General features: G+C 40.0%; 1 protein-coding gene across 1 annotated transcript in view; it reads right to left on the reverse strand.

The window, feature by feature from the left end:
- Positions 1–22,122, reverse strand: part of tgfbr3 (transforming growth factor, beta receptor III) — a 121,266-nt gene that overhangs the window by 77,381 nt on the left and 21,763 nt on the right. The window contains exon 3 of the mRNA XM_074668369.1: positions 2,629–2,816. Within this exon, the coding sequence (XP_074524470.1) occupies positions 2,629–2,816 (188 nt within the window). The remainder of the gene's footprint in view (positions 1–2,628; positions 2,817–22,122) is intronic.

Genomic DNA, 22,122 nt, shown 5'->3' on the forward strand with positions numbered 1-22,122 from the left:
AAGAGTCTGAACAGTTTGATCCAGGACCCAGGTGAAAACCAAGGACACAGAGGGAGGGAGATCAGACAGTCCGAGTATCCTTTCAGGGATCTTATCTTATCACAAACAGAGACCTCCACTCCGCTGAGTGAGTGTCCTGCAGGGTCACTAAACCAAAACAAGAGCCGCAGTGACCTTCTGCAGCCAAGGCTGTGGGCAGGGGGACAGACAGCTGGATTTCTGCCTCCTACACACCAGTCCTCACTGACCATGAAGGTGATGGGTGACTAACAGCTGGATTAACTGATGTGAGGAGATGGATTTCACAGACACTCAAAGTCAAGGTGGCTTATCTGTTACAGTTTTTCTGTGAGAGACCTTCATGAAGCAGACTGTGATTTATGTTTTTTCATTCTGATTTATTAAACGCTGGAATTTAAATTAAACACCGGAATTTAAATACATGGTGGGTTCAGAAAAGCACAAGAAAAACAGATTTACAGCTGGACTTTGTTTGACAGAATTAAAAAGTCTTAATTTGGTGACTGATCACAGGAGGAAGAATCTTAAAGAGTAACTTTAACAAAGATTTAAACAGTTGGTCTGATGAGCTGTGACAGCTTCAGCAGCTGAGATGTGGTTGAAACTGTTTGATTATCTGAAGTGTCTTTATCAGGAGACCTTTAAATTTACGTTAGGACTCTCACTGTTTGGACTTTCAGTGACCAGCCACAGAGAGGTGAATAGATTAAATGATTTCAGATTGTTTAAGATGAAGATCCATGTGTGATAAATGTCTATCTACTTTTCACATGAGTTATACCAGAGCTACAACACCACAGAAAATACATCAGACAGTTGCACGGATATTCCGTTTTAACCCAAGTGAAAACTAACTTTTTCAACATTTTCCATCAGATTTAAGTCAAGTGAGTGCAATTCAGGGTGCAAAAATAACTGATTGTTGTCTTCTTCCTTAATATCTCTGATGCAGAACCTAGTTTGGCTCTTCAAATTGCAATATGCCTCCTTTACATGCATCTGATAGCAATAACAAACAACCGCTCAAGTAATCATCTAACAAGAAGCCGTGCAGCTCTTCAATTCAGAGTAGAATAATAGAGTATAATAGTGCATGAAAAATCCCTCACTATCTTGTGATTTCTGTTTTTTATGATCAGTTATTTGTTGGTTATTTTTCCATTAGCTTTGGGATTATAATCACAACACAAGTACTAGTTCATCCCACACAACAACCACCCAATCCCAACCACCCATCCAGTCAGCAGTGTGCATGGAGCAAAAATAATATCAAACATGGACGCTTTCACACCTCAGAAAATAATAATAATGATAATAATAATAATAATAATAATAATAATAATAATAATTATTATTATTATTATTATTATTATTATTATTATTATTATTATTATTATTATTATTATTATAACAACAACAACACCAACAACAACAACAACAATAATAATAATAATAATAAATAAATAAATAAATAAATAAATAAATGAAAATATTTGAAAAAAAATGTTTTCCATATTACTGCTCACAAAGAGACATACACTCACACTGAGTCTCTGTATGTTTGGCCTGGAGAACGTTTAAGCTAACATCAGCAGCTAAATTGCAAAGGCAAGTCTGTACACGCCGCTCTCCCCACTGAAGAGACTGAGGGGGATGGGAACCCCGGACAGTCTAAAACACAGACACAGCGTTTTTTAAAAGCCGTGGGCCTCGTGATTCATTCAGAAACTATGGCTAACTCCTAGAAGACCTGTGATGAGACACGCTGCACAACACCTTCAGACAGGGAGGGGTATCAAAACTGGCATGAAGTGTCGGAGTACCACTGGGGGATGTGTTAGGAGAGTCAATTAAAAAAACCTTTAAAGGAGCCGCTCAAAACAATTATGTGGTTTGGAAAATATCAAGTGTGACACTTCTGAATAAGAAACCAATTATTTTGTTTTTCATCTTCCAGACAGTCGTGTAAATTTACTGAAATGTACGTAATGAGGTGTCACATAAAAATGGAGCATAGACACGAAACAAAAAAGGTAAATATGATGCTCTGACGCTCCTTTTCTCAGTATCTAGACCTTATTTAGATTTTAAGAGCCAAAGAACTTAATCCATAAGACAATGATGAAGCTGTAGGTCAGTGGTATGATACTGTTAAGAAAAATCTGAGAAACTCTGAGAGAGTTTGTTCCTCATTTGTACAGAATTATCAAGTGACGAGCCACACAGCCTGTTTCACCATGTTGCTCTGAGATAGCTGAGCCTGCCTGCTCTGGGTGTTGCTGTGAAGTGAAGATATGTGGATGAGCTTCACTCTGCAACTCATGACCCTGCCTTTCCTCCCCAACCTCTGCCAGGAAGCTTCCTCTGAGCAAAAGGGAAAAGGACTCAAATCTACAAGAGCTACTCCATGTAAAAATAGAACAGAGAGGGCGGTGGAAACATTCTGGGCGGCTTTTTTTAAGCCAAACAATAAAAATAACAAGACGCTGAGAGGGCAGATTATCCCTTACTGTGTCAAAGTCTAATTTCAAATGTTTTATTGAGGAGTTTATTATTGTGGTAGAGAGTATAATTCCTGGTTTAGCTCTTTTCCTGACTGTGACTCACCTCTGCCAGGGTGTTGTCTGGCCCCTCTGGAGCATGTCCTCTCAGGTTGATGATGTGGACCTCCTGAGGGAGGCTGGTGGTGCCTCTACTTGCACAGCCCGACAGAGCGGTGAAGCTCTTCAACATGGCCTGAACGGGGTGTCCCATCCCAACCGGCAGCAGCTCACAGGGGCTGCGAAACAGCGGTCCTGTGGAGAAGACAAGAACAATGTGGTTATACTGATCAAGTAGGATGGAAATCAAAGGAAAGTAAGAAAAGTTAAAGTGTTTCATGTCTCTGGAAAAGCTGAATAAAATCTGATAACCATGGGCGAAGAACCACAAGGTGAAAATAAAAACACTGTGGAGTCAATCCCACATCCTGCAAAGAGCAATGACTCAAGCTGCAAACAATAAATCAGGCCCTGCTGCACCAAGGTGGATCATTTTTAGAGGAATCTGATGTAATATAAGAGTAATGGAAACTTGGTGATATACACTTTTAATAGAATTAAAAACAACAACCAGCATCCTTTTTAAAAAATGACCTTATTATGGAAACAACTTGCACAACAACGTATTTGTAAAAGATAGCTTATACTGGCCACGAACTTCTATTTTAGTTTATTACCACCAAAGTCTCAGACACACTCGTATCTCTCTGGAGCTCGGTGGTTAAGTCTCTCATTTCAGTCTCAGACACCACAGCAGCCGACTCCAAGAGAAACAGAGACTGAGCTCGGCCAATCAAGCAAAGCAGAACTCAGCGGGGTCTGAGGACACTGAGGCTCAGGTCTTTTGGGTCTCTTTCTGTGTTTTGTCTGCTTCACAGTCAGCTGTAATGATGTAATAAAATGTTTGGTGACCTTTTGGCGGCAGAAACAACTGACCTAAACGCAGAGTCACGGCTCTTTGTGGAACTTACTTAACCTTTATAAAGTACTAAATATTGTTAATTATTACAATGCTATGCAGGATTGTATGTATTACAGTATTTAACATGTCTAAAGGTCAGGGTGATCACTTGCTAATGATTGGCTGCAAAACTTTGTGTAAAACTTTGACATGTCTCAGTGACATCACCTTAAAGGTTTCTAAGGAGGTGTTATGGAAAGATACGGCGGCAGCCATGTTTGGAATTCTGACTAACCGTCAACTAATTTGGAAACTGGAAACATAAGGTGCTTTTCAACCACAGAAGCTTTACCCAGGAACTTTGTGCAACTATGTACTTCTGACCACAGACACTAGGGTGTTAGCTTTGTGTACAGCGATGTGTGAAAATCTCTGCATCAGATAAGTATTTATTGGTTACCTGAAGCTGTTTGAGAAGGATGCAGGACTCATTTTCTAAACCGAAGCACCGCTCCATCACTGTAGGCTGTAGCACAGTCCAATTCCATGAATTTAGGCTGCTTCAGGCTTTTTGAAAAGTCTTCAAACAGACTTCAAACAACTTTTGCCACTTCAATTCATCTGCAGTGCAATTAAACCCATTAAAAACCAGAACAAGCAGAGTCTCCTCCATGCTAACAGGCTAACTGCAAAGTCATTTTTGATGAATGGACTTCTGCGTTGTCTCTCTACCCTCTACTGGTCTGGCACTTTGTTTCAAGAACTTATGTTGTTTTTTTCATCATACAACACTGGCCTGGTTCATATAATCTCCATGAGACTTTAGGCCTTGGAAGACAACAATTGGCCTCAGGTACCATTTAGTTCCTGGGAAGAGAGGTCCCAGGAACTAAATGGTTCCTGGGACTTCTGGGCAAAAAAAGCACCTAAAAAGGTAAAGTTGACAAACAGCTACGTTGTGCTGACCTACCAGTTGACATACCGCTAAATGTAATGATACAGAGCAAGGTTTCCTCCAGGATGTTTTGAAACTGTTAGAGAGCCTCTCACTTGACCATGAAATGATCGTACCATGAGTGTGAGTTTTAGTCAATTAGGCTTTCTGGTCATATGTGCAAGAGCCCTGTACAGTATAGTTCACATTTGAAACATCTGGAAGAAAAATCATAATTCTGAAGGCATTTATTTTGGCGTGGCAGTGCGTCACGATCATTTACACGTAGCGGAAACCCTGCTAAGAGCAATTTGATATATCTGGCTGTAAGAGTCTGGATTAAAACACTCTGTTACTCAAGAAGGTGAAAAGATGGCGGACTCCTGTTAAGTACCTGCATGATAGGGATGGGTACTGAATTAGGTACTTTTATTGGTACCCACCAAGTTCTGTCAAAGTACCGGGTACCAATTCACGTAAAATCAAAAGGCACTATGTTTAGGTATCTAAATGCATTCTTGTGACTGTGAGGGAGTAGAAGAGTAGGTGATTTTTTTTGCTGGACATGAACACAGCATTACAAGGTTATATACTGAAGAATAAAAATGTTGCAGAATTTTCAAAATATTTTATTATTAATTATTAATTATTATTGATTTTTTTAACACATAAACACAAAAAAGTACTGAAAATTGGTACCATTGAGTACCGGTGCGGATAGCCAGGTACTGGGCATCGGTACCGTATTGTTTCAAATGTGAAAGGTACCCAAAAAGTTTGATAAGGTGAGAACACTGGACAGATCTCTCCTTGCCAGACAAGGAGATACTGTTGTGGATCATTTTTCCTTTTTGCAGTAGTGAAGAACATTTCCTTTGAATTTGGCTCTTATGGGACGGTAACAGTTGTGTCAGGCAGTGGTCAAATCACCAGGTTGTAAGGAGGGAAACAGAGGAAACTACTTTGGGATTTGATTTCAAAATGTACCACAGACATCTGCTGAACCTCGTTGTGAACGTGAAAAACAATGAATCGTTCTTTTATCCACAGAGTGATACTCAGCATTCACATTTCCTCCTGCATGATACGAAACAAGCCACAAGCTCCCAGGTGGCTGACAAACTTAACCACAGGCTGAAATCCTCCTGACCCATAATGTAAACCTTTTTTTTACAGTTTACATCTGTGTGACCCACTTCTACACTCAGGGAGAAACCTGAACACATACAGGAGTCCACCCATCTGACCTGACGTCAGGGTGGCACAGCACTGAGGTTTGAGGTACCAAACACCTCTTCTCCATTAGAGAGTGTGTGTCCTCAGAGAGCGTCTGCTGCTGTGTTTCTTCTCAAGGTCAGACTGTGTGTTTCACCCCAAAGCTTTATGCCAGCCAAGGTCTGCTCGCATTTCAAACACATCACGCTTAACACGCAACGGTCGCCAATGGTAATCAGATGGAGCATTTGGAAATCATTAACGTCTGAGTGTAAGACAGTTAGATAACAACCTAAAATTCTCTCAAACTGACTCCAAAAACACAGTGCCTCAGCAGTGGGGTACAGCCAGGGGGGAACTTATTTTTTCCAGCACACATAGCTATTGTTTTCTCTTTCAGGCTGTCCAATAAGCCAACGTTATATCAGCATAAAGCCAGAGATCATCATGGCAGAGCTCCACTCTCCCCTATTTGTTGTGGGAAACACAGAGGCTTTATTGTTTCCATATCTGTCTCTTGAGAGAAATCCCAAACCCTTGACAGATGTCTCAACCTGGATTTTATGCCGTCTCTTGATGCTTGTGAACCAGCTCCAGACTCAGAGATTATTCCTGAATCTCTAATGGGGAACGTATATATATCAGAACTCACCGTAGTGATAAATAAAAGGAAGAGGCTTAATGGCAAAAACCTGTGGTACATCAGTATTTCAACCCCCGCCCACCCTTCAACCCCCTCCCTCCCTTTTCCTCCCAGAGGACCGAAGCCTATTCCCTCTCTGCCCATGTCATCAGGCTTCACTCCCACAAACACGTCTGAGGGCACTCCAACTCACTTTTTCCCCTCGCACACGGAGAATAACAAACAACTGCCAGACAAACAAAGAAAACGTAGCTCTTTCTGGGAGACTGCCAAAAGATTACACATGGGGGGGTGATCTGATTTTTATTTTGGATTGGTTAGAGATACAGAAGGGAGGCGTGTGGGAGGAAAGGGTACTACAAGGAAAGAGAAGTAGGGCAAGGTTTATGGTATTGTTTTTGTAATACTATAGGTTCTGTCATGACTTACTTCAGACCAATAAATACCAAGTAGCACATCTCCCTCTTTCATTAAATGTTCTTATGTTTTCATTGTCCCCAGTTAATAATTAATGGACCAGATATACATCAGAAAGTTTGTGTTTTTTGTTCTAGTATTCATAATAATCACAGAAATTAGCCAGTATGTTAGCTTTACCATAAACTGAGCGCAAATTATAAAGAAATTTCGATTTGGTAGATGACTTCTGTGTTGTTGCAACGCTTCTTTTCAGAAAATCTTATTCTGTTGTAAAGTATGTTTCTCTTGTAAATGGAGTCTCATTCGTCAGGAACATGTATTTGTGGGATGAGCAGCAGAGATGAGTATGAGGGTTTCGTCCATCACGGCTGCAATACACCAGATGCTTCCGCAGTTCGTCTCCACTCCGTCTCCAGTCCGTCAAGGCAACGGCTCAAACTGGTTTCCACTCAAGTCAATGTGTCAATTTACTATGGATCTGTTCTGTTGAAGTCCATATGAGTAGCTGTTTCGTCATGTCCCAGCTAATACGCCGCCATCCTATTTTTGTCAGACATGGAGCTGTGACGCTGTGACAGGAAACTACCTAAAACACCCAATGACTTTCAAAATAAATTGGACCATGTCATAATCCATTCCATGGATTGAATGATTAAAGCCTGAAGACACATGACATATTGCCACTCAAAAAATTCATTCATTGAACAAACAGATACCTTAGTAGCGTGTGGAAGAACCATACACAGCCACAACACACTTCGACCCTATGATCCAACTGCCAGGACCAGCAACGTTCCTCCGCTGTCATGTCTGTTTGGTTTCATTCATTTCTGCACATTCATTTCATGCTTTTATTTTGAAATCACTAACCTTTGTCTCTGTTTTAGATGTGTTCCTGTCTGCCATGCCCCCATCTGGTCACACCTGCTCCCTGATTGTTCCTCCCCACCTGTTTCCCATTACCCTCATTATCTCTTGTATTTAACCTCATGTCTCTCACTGTCTTGTTACCAGTTCGTCGTACTCAAGGGGCAACATCCGGTTTGTAAAAATGAAGCCTATATGGAAGTGCTGTTCATCGAAAATCTGCTTGAGGCTAGCTGCAGAAAGACCAGAAGTCACGTACACACCCAGCCATAAAAACAGACTTTTACAGCATTAAAAACATATTTACAGCCTGGTTCAAAAAACACCTTGGGTCTAAAACGCTGATTTTACTATCAGCACACACTGTACGGTGAGTGGATTTTTTTCTAACTCGGAAGTTCGGAGGTTTTTAAGATCGTTTGATTTTCCAATCAGAGACACAGCACAGGTCACGTGACTGGTGGGCGCCGTGCAGCTGCTGGAAGAAAAACTTGCAGCCGGCTTCATAGCAAATGTGGCTGCATCTGCAGATTGGCTTCATTCAAGGTTTAGGGAAACAGACGGGTGATGTTGTGGATGCTTCGTCCATGTTTTATACAGTCTTTGGTCGTACCTTACAGTCTTCTTCACAGCCTTTATTCCTAGTCACAGTCAAAGTCTTGCTGTGTTTAAGACCCTGCCTTTTGCCTCACATCTGCCTGTTACCTCTGCCTGTTTTGGATTGTCTTCTTGTGTACCGACCTCTGCTTGGACTCTGATTGAACTCTTTTTTTGCCTACTGACCTCTGGTTGTGGTGTTTCTGAGCTCAAGTTCTTGACATCCACATGTGGAGGTTCCAGGGCTGGTGTCAACACCAGAGCTCTGCTGCTCAACCCATGAATGCCTGTTTCTTACAAATGTGGCACCATTCAAAAACAGAAATAAACTGGCTCTACAACGCCACAAGATCATCACCAAAAAGTGATATACAATAATTTACCAAAACACTCATTTTATTGCTTTTGTGTGAAATTTCAATTATTGAAAGTTTAACACTAAAAATGGCAATGACTGACTGATAAACCCCAACTGTGAAATGATAAAACAGCAGACAAAGGCATTCACTCATTCCTCATCAGGAATTTTCTTTCCAGATTGAATACCTGAGTTATTTCCTCATCACACATGCTAACACCATTTGAGAGAAAAAAAAACACCTGAAATCTTCCTCTGTCATAGCGATGCGTCTTCTGTCACCTTGTCTGGCTGCCTCTCTTCCCCGCCTCTGTCACCTCCTCCTCCTCCTCCTCCTCCTCTTCCCCAGCCATCTTTCTGTTTTCATCGCATGAGCACAGAGTATGTCCTGTCCAGCTGCTACTACTGCCTTTCTACTCAGCCAGACCAAACACCCACAGCACAGGAATGAGTGAAACTGTTGTTCAATCTGCTCAGAAAAAAAAAAAAAAACAAGTCCAGTCCTGGGCCGACCAGACACTCTTCAGACTTTACTACAAATATCAACTCAATCCAACAAATACAGGGAGAGTGGGACAGTGAGTCTCGAACTCAGACTGCAGCAGTAATCTTTAAAGTGAGTATCTCTCCAGAGAGATAAGATGAGTAGCTATACCAACTATTGCACACCTCAAAGGTTGCCAAATTGTTGGAGTAACTCTGTAAACTTTGAGGTTCTTGTACAAATATACTGTGGTCAGCCACGATGAAATATATTTAAACCTGAGCAAGTTCCACAAATATGATCCATAACCACGAAAGGTGCAGGCTAATTACAGTTCACTTTCATTTTGAAATGTGGTAAAATGCTTCATTTCCTCAGGATTTTACAAAACCCAATCCCTGTTATCTGAGATCCTTTTCATTTAATAAAGAAATATTGATAATGAGCTTTCATCACATTGTACGTCAACACTGATCCTGCCAACTGAGACATACCAACCGCTGCAGCCAGACTCCAGCCAAAGACTGTCAGATAGTTCTGCTTCATACTTTCATTCTTCACTGTCATCAATGGGAGCCTCATTTTCATAAAACTTTCCATTTTTTCTCTAAGTCAGCAGCAGACGGGACATTAGGACAAGAACTAACACAAACAGGACAGTCAGATCCTGGTCCAGCCTGATAGACTCAACATCAACATCTCATCAGTGCCCCAGTCCCATGAAACCCCTGCTGTCCAGCTGTGAGGTCACGCGTCAGTCACGGTTCAGATAACTAAAGCTACAGTTTGAATAGTCTGATTAATTATTTAACAGCTGTCAGAAAAGTTACAGACAGGATTTTATAGTTTAATCATAATCTGGTGATCTCTATAAAATATTCTGCGAATGCAAGACAATATGGATTTTCTTATTTTTGTTATCACAGAAAACATCCAGACCAGATTTAACACACTCTGACCACTCAGCGCGCTGGGATTGGTGGCACCGTTTTCAAAAAGAGGGGCAGGAACTGGAAACTCCAACAGCTCAAAACAACCTGAACTAAACTTGGTACCACCCTTTGGCTCTCCAGCCGTGCGTTACGCTCTGCGGGTCACACCCACACAACGCTGCGCATGAAGAGATGCTACTGAGGTATAAAAAGGCTTAGTGGGATGTTTTTTTCAGCAGCTGGTCTAAACCCAGGATCCTCCACTTTATTTAGCTGAAGCAATCTGTTGAGAGACGCTTGTTATCGCCTGCTGTACAGCATCCTGCAGATCATCTCCAGGCATCTCTACACAGCCACATTTTCACTAAAAGGCGTCAATAACATAACATTTGCTCCTGTGAATGCAAAAATTAAAGGAGAGTCGGCTTTAAAGTGGCAGGTATCAAGGCTAACGACAGTTTCACATGTCACAGGCAAAGTCATGTGCATTAGCATTAAAGGATTTTGTGGTCTGAGGTGGAATAAGTGAGAAGTCAGAGGGCGGGTACTTGGTTGGAAAAAATTACAGACCTAAAAAGATCACAAACTTTCATCACCACTCTCTGTCTCCATGACCAGGGGGGAGGTACAGTCAGATAGGAATCTTGTAAAAACGTAACCTTTGAATCATGTTGCGCACAGGATGTTCACACTTATCTAAAACAGCTCAATAACGAAACAGAACACCTCAAGCTCTGGTGGAGTGTGTCTATCAGATAAACAGCTGACCATTATGACAAACACACACTTTATCCACATTTTTATTCTTACAATCCATTAATTAAATGTTTTTTTTGTATATATATATATATATATATATATATATATATATATATATATATATATATATATATATATATATATATATATATATTTATATATATATATTTATATATATATATATATATATATATATATATATATATATATATATATATATATATATATATATATATATATATATATATATATATATATACACACACACACACACACACATATATATATATATATATATATATATATATATATATATATATATATATATATATATATATATATATATGGTACTCTTTGGCAAAATGGGCATGTATACACACAGGTTGTTTCAAACAACAGCTCTACATTTGAAATGACGTGAGCATTTACAAAATGAATTTAGTTTTCTGTATACAACACTAATTATGTTCTATTATCTTCTGATGACTCGTGCGTTAATGATTGATTTTGAAAGTATTTGTTGCAAAAAACAGGAAGTTACAACTGAAGATCAGAAATGGGGGGATGCAACACTCAACTCTTTAAACTACTTACCAAAATTTACAGGATGGGCTGCATGTGTGAACGCAAGCAAGAAAAAAATTCACCCTTGTAAACTTTTTCTGGCCACATCCTGGTAATGTTTTTGCCTAAAGGGGTGAGCTACGCAATAGTGTGACTCCATAGGAGCCCAACACAGTGTAACCCCGCTAATAAATCCAACGAGGAAGAAAAACACAAAGAGCAACGATGTAAGGTATCCAGAAATCTGTCTTCTTTAGCCCTGTTTCCACCAAGCAGACCGGTTTGGTTCATCTTGATACGGCGTGCATTTTGTGGCGTCTCCACTGACTTATCCCAGGACAGATCCCCAGATAACCGACACAAGCTGTCCCACTTTTTGGGACCCTTTTGTATGGGTGCCAGACTGAACCGATCCACTCTCGGAAGATGGAGCCACAACACTGCAGACTGTTGATTGGTCGAAAGAATCGTGACTTACCCCGCAACAGCAGCTGTATTTCTCCTGGCGGCACACAGACTTCTCTGAAACAAAGCTTGATTGCACTTTGTATCAAAGAGCTACATGCCAATCACATAGAGGACAGTATGCTGCATGTCTTCAATCTATGCTCTTTGTTTACTGTGTCGCGTTTTTCTTCTTTGCTGGATTTATTAACGTGGGAAACTGTGTCGCGCTGCTACGGCGTCTTGCTATTATTTAACAGATGCGGCTTTCGGCATCCAACTTACACACCGCTACACAGTTTGCTGTAGATACACAAACGGGATCAGGCTTAACTCTACCAAACCAAGCCAAACCGTACTGAACTGACCCAGACTGCTTGGTGGAAACACGGCTTTTGTGATTGGCAGGTGGCTCTTTGATACAGAGAACAATCAAGTTTTATTTCAGAGAAGACTGTGTGCCTCCAGGAGAGATACAGCTGCTATCACATAGTAAGTGATGATTCCTTTGAACAATCAACGGCCTGCAGTGTTTCTAGCTCTACCTTCTGGGGTTAGATCAGTTGAGTCTGGCACCCCAACAGAAAGGCACCAAGAACCAGGACAGGTCAGTAATTTGGGAACCTATCCTAGTTTTAGTCAAAGGAAATGCCACAAAACGGTGTCATACCAAGACAATCAAAACAGGGCTTAAAAAAACATTTGGGAAGCTTCAGCAGGAACCAAGGGTGGAGGGGATAGGTGAGAATGATCATGCAGCAGGTGCAAAGCCTGAAGAGTTAAGCTTCACATGGTGAATAAAACAGGAGAGGCTAGAGAAGGAGGATCATCTGCACATCTGACTGCATATTGTAAATGCAGACACTGTCGGACAATCTTGTGAGTTGAAACATGATATTGTAGCTCTCTGAGCAAACTCTTGATGCAATCTGAAGGCAAAAGCTCCTGACAGTTTAGGGAGTGCATGTGTGAAAGAGGCTGAAAGACTCCTGATCAGGGATAGCAGTGACATATGAACCAGTTCAGCCCTTCTTCATGATTGCTAATTTTTAAATGATTAAGAAACTGTCTCTTCCTGTTTTGTTGTATCTACATCTTTCTAAGTATTCTTTGATTAGTAAGCTACAATAAAAAAAGTCAGGCTGATAAAGACTCCTGGTTTCATTTTCACACCTTTTACCACAAACTTTTCATGTATGAAAAAACAAGCTGTTATTACAGGGAAAAGTCGAATTGCTCTTTCCAAAGTTTGTTCACGTCCTGTTCACTGTTTGAAAAGGTTATTCAAGACAGAAAACCACATGTTCAAAGACGGTGACAAGTAAAACCGAACAAGACAAGATTCACTAGAATTTTGGGGGAAAACTGAGCAGGACTGAAAAAAAATAGCGAGAAATCTGGAGAAAGATCAGAAATGATGTAATGAGTTTGTGATGCTCAGACGTGTTCTGTGACGATACTTTGACTCAGTTTTACCACATTTAGATTTCCAAGCAAATGTTTCACTCTGGTGAAGTCTGACGCTGCACTAACATTTGAAAAAAGCGAAAGTTTCAGCCAGAACTCAAAATAAGGCTTCAAAAAGTCTCCATTTTTTTAACATTAGAAAAACATCAAATCATGGGGCTCTGCTTTGGCGTTGTGGTTAAGTCATGCGCCCCAGGTACAGAGGCAACAGTCCCCTTTGCAGCCGCTGGTTTGATCCCTGATCACGGCCTTGCTCTGCGTGTCCTCCTCCACGTTTCCTGTCTCTTTTAACCCTTTATTCCCAGATGTGTTGGCGCTGACACAATTGTGCAATCTCACTTTGAAGACTGTTTTTCCTTAAAGGTTTGCACAATCAGAAAACTTCCAACAGTTTGTGAAAGCTGAGATGTTGCTCTTTCAGCCAAGATGTGGTTATTACTCAGACCTGTAAAGAAGCCCACAGAGCAGATGGTGAAAGCACAAAAAAAATTGGAGCCGAGTTTTTCCAAAGAAGCCAAGAAGAAGATCCTCCTGGGTTATCAAACCTCCACTGAGGTTTCCTCATGATTGTAAGACTGACGAAGCAACTTTATTTTTCTGAAAAAATGTAACATTAGATGGGATGAATTTCAGAATGAATGAGGCTCTCTCTAGTTTTCACTTTGTATATGTAATTGTATGTGTAGATCGAGGCTTGTATTGTGTGGTGACTTTTTTAGAATGATGTACCAAGTCTAATTGAGGAGCGTCTCAATGCAATCTTTTCACTTCCGATACAGTACTTGTTATTGCAGCGAAGAACTTGTTTGTGATAAGTTTTGCACTCAGCTCCAACGTCTTTTTGGACTTTAATTACATGTACCTCCACACGGCCGGCATCCCTGCTTCTTTGTCAGCACCTCAGCACATGCTGTTGTTGTGATCACGTGGGCTCTGCATGCCGGATCCTGGTACTGCTGGATAGCAGCGCTGGAGGAGAGTCTGAAATAGACTGCTTATATCAGGGATAGATTTTGGATGCAAGCCAATATAATCTGATACTCCTTTTTTGTTGATCTTTGATCATTGATATAAATATTGAATCATAGTCTTATTTACTTGTTTTAGTACCTTTTGAGAACAGCAGAACATTTGTATTTAGTATGCACCAGTGTAAAATGGCTCATGTTTTTTTTGTGCAAAGACAGAACAGTGTACCAAGTCTTGTGCTGTGAGCTAACCTTTGTAAAACAACGTGTGAGAAGCTGGATATTTTTCTCCTCTACTTTCAGTTTGTCTTGTGGTGAGGAGGCGCCATCCTCAAGCAGCGTGTGTGCTAGGACAGGGAAAGGCTATGGTGATGTGGTGATGCAGTTAGAAACTTTTTTTTTTTTTTTTTTAATAAAATAAGGGACAATGTTCATACATTTTATTGTACATATGTTCAATTTTATTCAAATTTTAAGTTTATTTTGTAAAATTTATTATTTATGTGTAATCACAGAATTTTTTTCCTTCACTTACCCTCTAAAATCAAATTCAGTTTTGTGTTTTTCTGATTTTAAACTGTTTGCCTCTTATATAAGATGCAGTGTATTGGAAATTGGTAATTGGAAATAACTTCAGATGTTCCAAGTGTTCCAGAAAAATGGGCCAAAGTTCTTACTCAAAGGTCATTTTCTGACCCTTTAACTGTCAAATAAAGCAAAATAAAAAGTCCAGGCAGACATTTTGAGACCAAGGTTTTTAAGGGTTAAGCTCCCCTATTAATAAATGCCAAACAGATTAAAAACCTGACTTTTTTAGTAACACAAAAGAAAGAATAAAAATGCATTTTGAAGTATTTTATGACTTTAACGTGTCTGAATACTTGGTTGGGACTCAAAGTCTGAATCCCTCACTGAGTTTCAGTTTTCCAGTTCACACCTGCTTTAAAGTGTTTAAAAACAATAACAGTAGGCAAGACTTGAGGTTGAAGTTTGGCTCTCCTGTGATCGATACAGTCCCCTCCTATCTCACACCAGATAAACGCCTCTGCTCCCAAAGAATGCACTTTGTTGCCATCCACAGCTGGGTACAGGAAGTGATGTCAGCCTGTGTGCCAGTTAGGGACAAATCTGATATTCCCACAAAGCCATTTCCGAGGATAAACAAACAGAGCCCTCCCCTCGTGTGTGTGTGTGTGTGTGTGTGTGTGTGTGTGTGTGTGTGTGTGTGTGTGTGTGTGTGTGTGTGTGTGTGTGTGTGTGTGTGTGTGTGTGTGTGTGTGTGTACACATCCTCGCATATCTAGTTCCCAGAATCCTTCAGCAGGCAGGCTAATTGTGTTTCTCAGATGCAGGAGAAAGTCAAAGTGGAGATGATTACCTTACACATGTCAACACATGTTTTTCAGGACTCCCTTCATGAAGACAGTAATGACACTTAATGCATTGTGATACACTTTTCCAATAATGCAGAGATATAATAAGGCAGATTTAATGAGAATAAATACAGAATAACAAGAAGGGGCCTCTCTGGTTCAATATACTTTATCTCCTCCCTGCCTAAGATATCCCAGTTCCCATATGGACTCCAGGATTACGTGAATCCCTGGTCTCCGCTCTTTTTTCCTGCAGGGCATGATTCCCATGGACCACGCAACCCAGTTTAGGCAGCGTAATATTCTGCCTGCGCTTGTTTTCCTAAGGGGCTTTGGGCTGAAGAATCACTAGCTGTAGCTGTACACTGTTGACATTAGCGCAGCCCACTCACCCCTGAACCTTCAGCCACTACTACAGGAAGTGAGTAAAGCCTTTCATAAGGGTAGAGTAAGTTCACTTCTCTGGCCTGCCTCTGAAAAGGATTTATCTCTGGACTGTAAAATTGGAGGCACAAGAGAAGGAAGCTGGAACGGGATGAAGGGAGGAGCCCAGGGGTGAGCCTGAACTCCATTAGGGAAGTCGTAAACTTCCCCATCAAAGTGTGAAATCTGAAGTCTGAAATCCCGCAAAAGTGCCTGTAACTGAATATCACCCAAACATCTTTATTGGTGGATTCGTCTGCAGTAATCTTGTAAGCTGGCGCATGATTGAAGAAACAGTCAAAGAAGGGAGTTTCAAAGGAAAATGTATTCCTCTGTGGGTGAAGTGGAGCTGAAGGATGTATAGATATACAAGCAAAGATTTTCCTTTTTTTTGGTTCTTGAGTACGTTAACAGGTGTTCGGGCAATAAATAACATCCCTGTGGAGGTAAGAACCACAGCAGCACTTCAGGCTCTGGATACAAAGGGAAAACATGATGCCAGGGAAAATGCATCTCACTCATATACAGGAGTTGAGGTACAGGAGGGGGAAGAATGGAGGAAAAAAGATCCTATTAAGAGTGTATGTGTTGATTTTGGCGCCCCCTGTGGTCAGGGTGAAACATTTAATCTATTTGCTTTGATGTTATCTTGTACATTTGTACAGAGTGTTTCTAAAGAAATCAGATCTTAATGTTTTTAGCATAGTGAATCTCTGCTGCCAAGGGTCTTGTTTACCTTTGTTCATCTTCAAAAACATCGCTTTAACTTTCAGTCTTTTTTAAAGGCTGTTCCTCTCTTAGGAGTTTTGATGATGATAGTATAAAAAAATAAATAAGAAAAGCCAGGCTAAAAGCTGTCTAAGGTCGAGCTTTGTTCAGCAGTAAATCAAGCTATCAACATACTCACACCAGGCCACCATCCTGCCATAACTGTTCACAAGTTAGATCATGATAGTGGTGCTGATAATTGTGAGAATGAAAATGATAAAGCTATATTTATCTGTTTCCACAATTACATTATTTTCTGAGACAAACTGGATTGGATACTCTGCATTAAGACTTTACAGATTACCAGTAATCAAAATGAGACTTCATACAACATACTTTGTCAACAGGGGGCGCAACATCTACACAAAGTTAAACCATTTTCCAAACCACTTACTACGCACAATACTGCCTGCTGCTTTTAAATATAGTATGTATTATGACTGTTCTGTTGGGTCTGTTTTGTAGAATGCCACGTTGGTATTTCACTTTGAAAAGTAGACGTGACGTTGATGGGGGGAAAAAAATGCTTCCCTGGCGTCAACTTACAGCTTTTAAAAAAAAGTCAATAAGTGGACTTTAACACATTTGTAGAAGTGAACAGTTACCTGTGAGATTGGTATGTTGGTGTTGCATTTGTAATTCTGACTCACCCCAGGTGGCAGTAATGCACCTAAAACTGAGTGCAACTAGCTATTAGTAGCAAAAAAGCCGATCAACATTAGCATCATGCATTGTGGGAAAAAGAATGAGAAGTAGACTGGACTGTTGCATAATGAGAAAATTTCCCAAATCAGTCAGACATCCAGGGGTTAATGGCATACTGCAGATTTTTCCAACCTTGCGGAGCAGATGGACCTGCCTGATTCAGTCTCTGGAATCTTGCGGATCCATCTTGTCAGGCTCCATTGGCCAACAATTTCACTTGGCTAAATTCTGACCGGCCCAATCAGGGAAGAGAGGCGGGAGCAGCGGAAGTGACAAGCAGACTTTTAGTACTTGTTAGCGTTCCTTTGATTCTTAAGTTAACTTTACAAAAACGGCAGCAGTCGACTAACGCCGTTATCACAGCTGTTTCTCGTGTTCCTGTAGTTGTTCGTCAATTGTTTCTCAGCAGCGGCGCACATAAGCTACGTCATACCATGGCTTGATGTGGATTGGTCTTTAGTGAGTGTGTCAATCAGAACTGTCGTCTAATCACCAGCTGCAGATTTTTTTTTTAAGGTCCCACCCCTGAGAACAAATCTGAAGAGCTACTACCCAGATGGACTAGTGAAATATTTCTGTGGCGGATATATGAAACTGTCTGTCCGGCGTGTCAGGTTAAGATTATGCTTTTTGGCCAAATACTTCATTTGACTATTTGACCAAATCAGCAGGCACTGCTAGTGTAGAAGGCAGTTTGGAAAACAGCATAAAAGTCCCTTTTGTTGTTTTGAAAAACATTAACTAGGTTTTCATCCAAGACTGGATCTAAGATAGCATAAAACTTAGATGTGGTCTCTCTAATGTTAACTATAACCTTCCAGAAAACTGTTGCTAAGTTAAGCAGTGGTTGGTCCCTTGTTGGAAATGCTGACTCAAGTTGGGTCTCAAATAAACAAGAGAAAGAGCTGAACCTGAAGTTGGCTCCTCCCCTCTTGGTAATCGATGCCCAAACATATCAACTTAGCTGTGCTCCTAACAATGCAGGCTGATGTATAAAGTGCTCTTATCAAATGCACAAGACAAGAAAGCATCCATAAACTGTACATATAAAAAAATAAAAAATAAAAATGAACCCCAAAAATGTTTGGCTGTAAACATGTTTTCTTTGTTTTTATAGCAAGCCTCTAGTGGACACTTAAGGAACTGCAGTTTTTCAGCACTGCAGGGAGATTTTTGATTCGATAACCCAATCATTTTTGATACTGGGGTTTATTTTTCACTTTTCCACGACTAAATTTCCCGATTTGATTAGATTAGATTACCTGATGACAACTGGGCTTAAATGTTGGTGAAGTCTCCGTCCCATAGAGGCGTAGATTTTAAGTGTGAAGCATATTAACTTTGTTGAGTAGTAAACAACAGCTAACAGAGCAGTCGTGGCACAGCTGTGGCTGATGGGAATGCCATCCGTTTGAAGGTAATTGGTCATAAACTAAGTGCTGAATTGGTTTGAAAATAGCAGGATAATCATGTCAAATTACCCTTTCAAGGACACGGATACCTCAAGTAGATTTGTGGAAATGAATCCAGAAGTAAAACCGCAAACGTCAAACTCATGGTGGTGTGTGAGGAAAAGTTTTCTTTGCAGTGGGAAGCCTTTTGAAAAAGTACATTTGCTAAAACAATTGACTTTTTATTAAATGTTAAATGTAATGTATAGCTTCCTTTATTCATGACCTGGCACTCTTTCACACACAGTACTGCTCTATGTCTAATTAGAAAGAGAACTGTTGGATTGGTGGCACGCTACTTTGACTTAATTAACTCTGATAAAAACACAGATGTTGAGTAGTTTTTTCTTTCATGGATAACATGCATATCAGAAAACATCCTGGGAGGTAACACTCAGGGTAAAAGATGCCTGTTAACAGACATTTGGTCAGCTCAGGTTTCCGCCTCTGATTTTTGGCAGCTGGAGGCTTTGTTCAGAGAATGAAATGAGTTGAAAAACAAAGATGTAATTCTGTATTAGCTTGAGAAACTCTCTTTGAAAACACTGTCAGTTGTTGAGTATTATCCTGTTTCTTAATCCTTTTTTGCCCAGATCTGGTGTCAGTTATTTTGACCTGAAGCTAATCTAATCTGATCTTTTTAATTAAGACAAAGCAGTTTATAACATTTGTGACACTAGATTCAGCTAAAAGCTTTTTCTGTTAATGACAATGAGCCTGGCTGTCAGTCATTAGCTCTGTCAGAGGAACCACCTGTTGTTAAACCATCACCAACAGTGGAGAAAAAAACGATTTAGAAGCGACTGAGAGCACAAAGCGACAGTCAAGCCACAGCGATGGATGTGAGTACATTTCTCTCTACCTCTAAACGCAAACATAAATCAGAGGGCTTTGAAGAGATGGATGACAGGACTAACTCCCAGAGGAACACAGGAGCCAGTGTGTAAAGTGAGACAGCTGGGAGAGAGCGAGCATGTGTGCATATGACTAAAGGTTTTACTGGCTGTGCTGCCACTGTACGGTGTGTCTCTGCTGATGGGTGCTGACATGTGCTGTCCGGAGCTGTAATATCAAAGGACACAAACGCTGTCAACACAGTCACGAAACAAGACCAGGCTGTTCTTCTTCCTACAAAGCTGTAAATGTTTAAGACCAGCCTAGTATCACAAATTTAATACCTTCAAAAATGTTATTCTACATAAGGAATGAAATGTAGCTACTACTAGCTAGCTCATGCTAAATACACCTATTTCAGTGCCAATTGAGTTATTTGAGTTTTACAGGTTTGGAATTTGTACAGATCCGGTTCATTGGGACATTACACCTTTGTTTATTTGTATAATTCATTGAATGAATTCAATTTCAGAGGGTTGTGTTAATGAGACAAAACCCTCTGTAAGGAGGAACCTGATTCTTCAAATTCGGATCTTTAATGATTTTTACAGTCAGTATTCTGCTAGGTCTTTGTTACTTTGTAACGTCTTTTCTTTTTCCACATAAATCCAGAAATACTTGACACAAATCTGAAACCTAGTTATTGAAAAGAACAGTAGGAGAAGAGTTCAAAACCTCCAGAAACCTCTGCTTAAAATGTGGTATAAAGCCCATTTGATTCACTTTCAGTAATTGGGAACAATATTCATTTACAGGGAACATGAAGAAGATTACAAAACTCAAGAATCTGAAGTATTAAAAACTAAACCAAACAACATCTTTTAAAATATCTTAATAAAAAAAAAAAATCTTAATAAAAACGGGAACTTTCAACACCAGATATATAGATGGGCAGAAGACATGGTAAGTTGGTAAACTGATAATTATCAATTGTTTCTCCAAAAATCTGGTATTTCCCAAAAGGTTACTAATGCTGCGTTTCCACCAAGCAGTCCGGGTCGGTTCAGTACGGTTTGGGACGGTTTGGGACAGTAAAGTCTCATCCCGTTTGCGTTTCCACAGCAAACTGTGCCCTCTCGTGGTGGGCGGCGTGTAAGCCACAAGCCGGAAGCCGCAGCTGGTAAACAATAGCGCGACGCCGTAGCATCTTACCCCATGATTAAATCCAACAAAGAAGAAAACGCGACACAGTAAACAAAGAGCACGGATGGAAGACATGCAGCATTTCGTCCTCTCTGTGATTTTCATGTTACTCTCTGTTACAAAGTGCAATCAAGCTTTGTTTCAGAGAAGTCTGTGAGCCGCCAGGAGAAATGCAGCCGCTGTCGGGGTGAGTGACGATTCTTTTGACCAATCAACTGTCTGCAGTGTGTTGCTCCACCTCCCGAGAGCGGATCGGTTCAGTATGGCACCCATACGAAAGGGTCCCAAAAAAGTGGGACGGCTCGTCTCGGTTTATAGGGATCCTGGGATGAGTCAGTGGAAACGCAGCTAAAAGCGCACCGTACTGAGACGAACCGACCCGGACTGCTTGGTGGAAACGCGGCTTATGACTATGATTTTATCAGTCTACTACACTACAAAAATGAACTTTAAAATCATTTTAAAACTAGCTGACCCAAAAATAGAGAAAACACTGAAAACTTTGGCTCCCTGACTTGTTCAGTACAATGAAAATAATACTATCAAGTTTAGACATAAAATATTTCAAATATACTTTGAGGGCTGGGACGATATGCTATTCTCACGATTCTATTCTATTACGATTTTTGAGGTGCCGATTCAATTTATATTACGATTAATATTTTTTTGCAATTTTTAGTTTGCTTTTTTTAACACTTGACCATGTAAAAAAGTTAAATGTTGATGATAATGTCCACAGACTATATCAGGAGCCATATTTTCCATAAAATGCACATCACGTGAGTCAGGGAGAAACATATCACCCTCTGCTGGAGAAAAGAGGAAACTTTTTTTTTTCCAATTTTATAAACAAAGAGTGAAAAGCAGAATTTAATTTTTGAAAAAAAAAAGAGATTTTTTCTTACAAAGAATCCCGATTTTGATATTTTCAAATGAAGATTTCCTATATATATATATATATATATATATATATATATATATATATATATATATATATATATTTGATTTTTTCACCCACTCTACAGACAAATACCTATTTCAGCATTACACTTGCATAACTTCAAGGAAGATGAATTATTTAATACTTGTTTTTCTTTTGTGGTTAAACCATTTGACAGTTTGATAAGACTGATTCTTTAATTGGTTAAAAATGGTAGAAATGTTGTATAAAAATCTACAACACCAACAGAAATGCAAACTTAACATTTAAACAAACATCTAACGCGTTGCTTTAGCAAGTTTAAAGCATATT

This window comes from Halichoeres trimaculatus, unplaced genomic scaffold, assembly GCF_033239565.1.
Source record: "Halichoeres trimaculatus isolate MK-OKI-2021-1 unplaced genomic scaffold, fHalTri1.1 fHalTri1_scaffold_4, whole genome shotgun sequence".
In the NCBI taxonomy this organism is placed as follows: domain Eukaryota; kingdom Metazoa; phylum Chordata; class Actinopteri; order Labriformes; family Labridae; genus Halichoeres; species Halichoeres trimaculatus.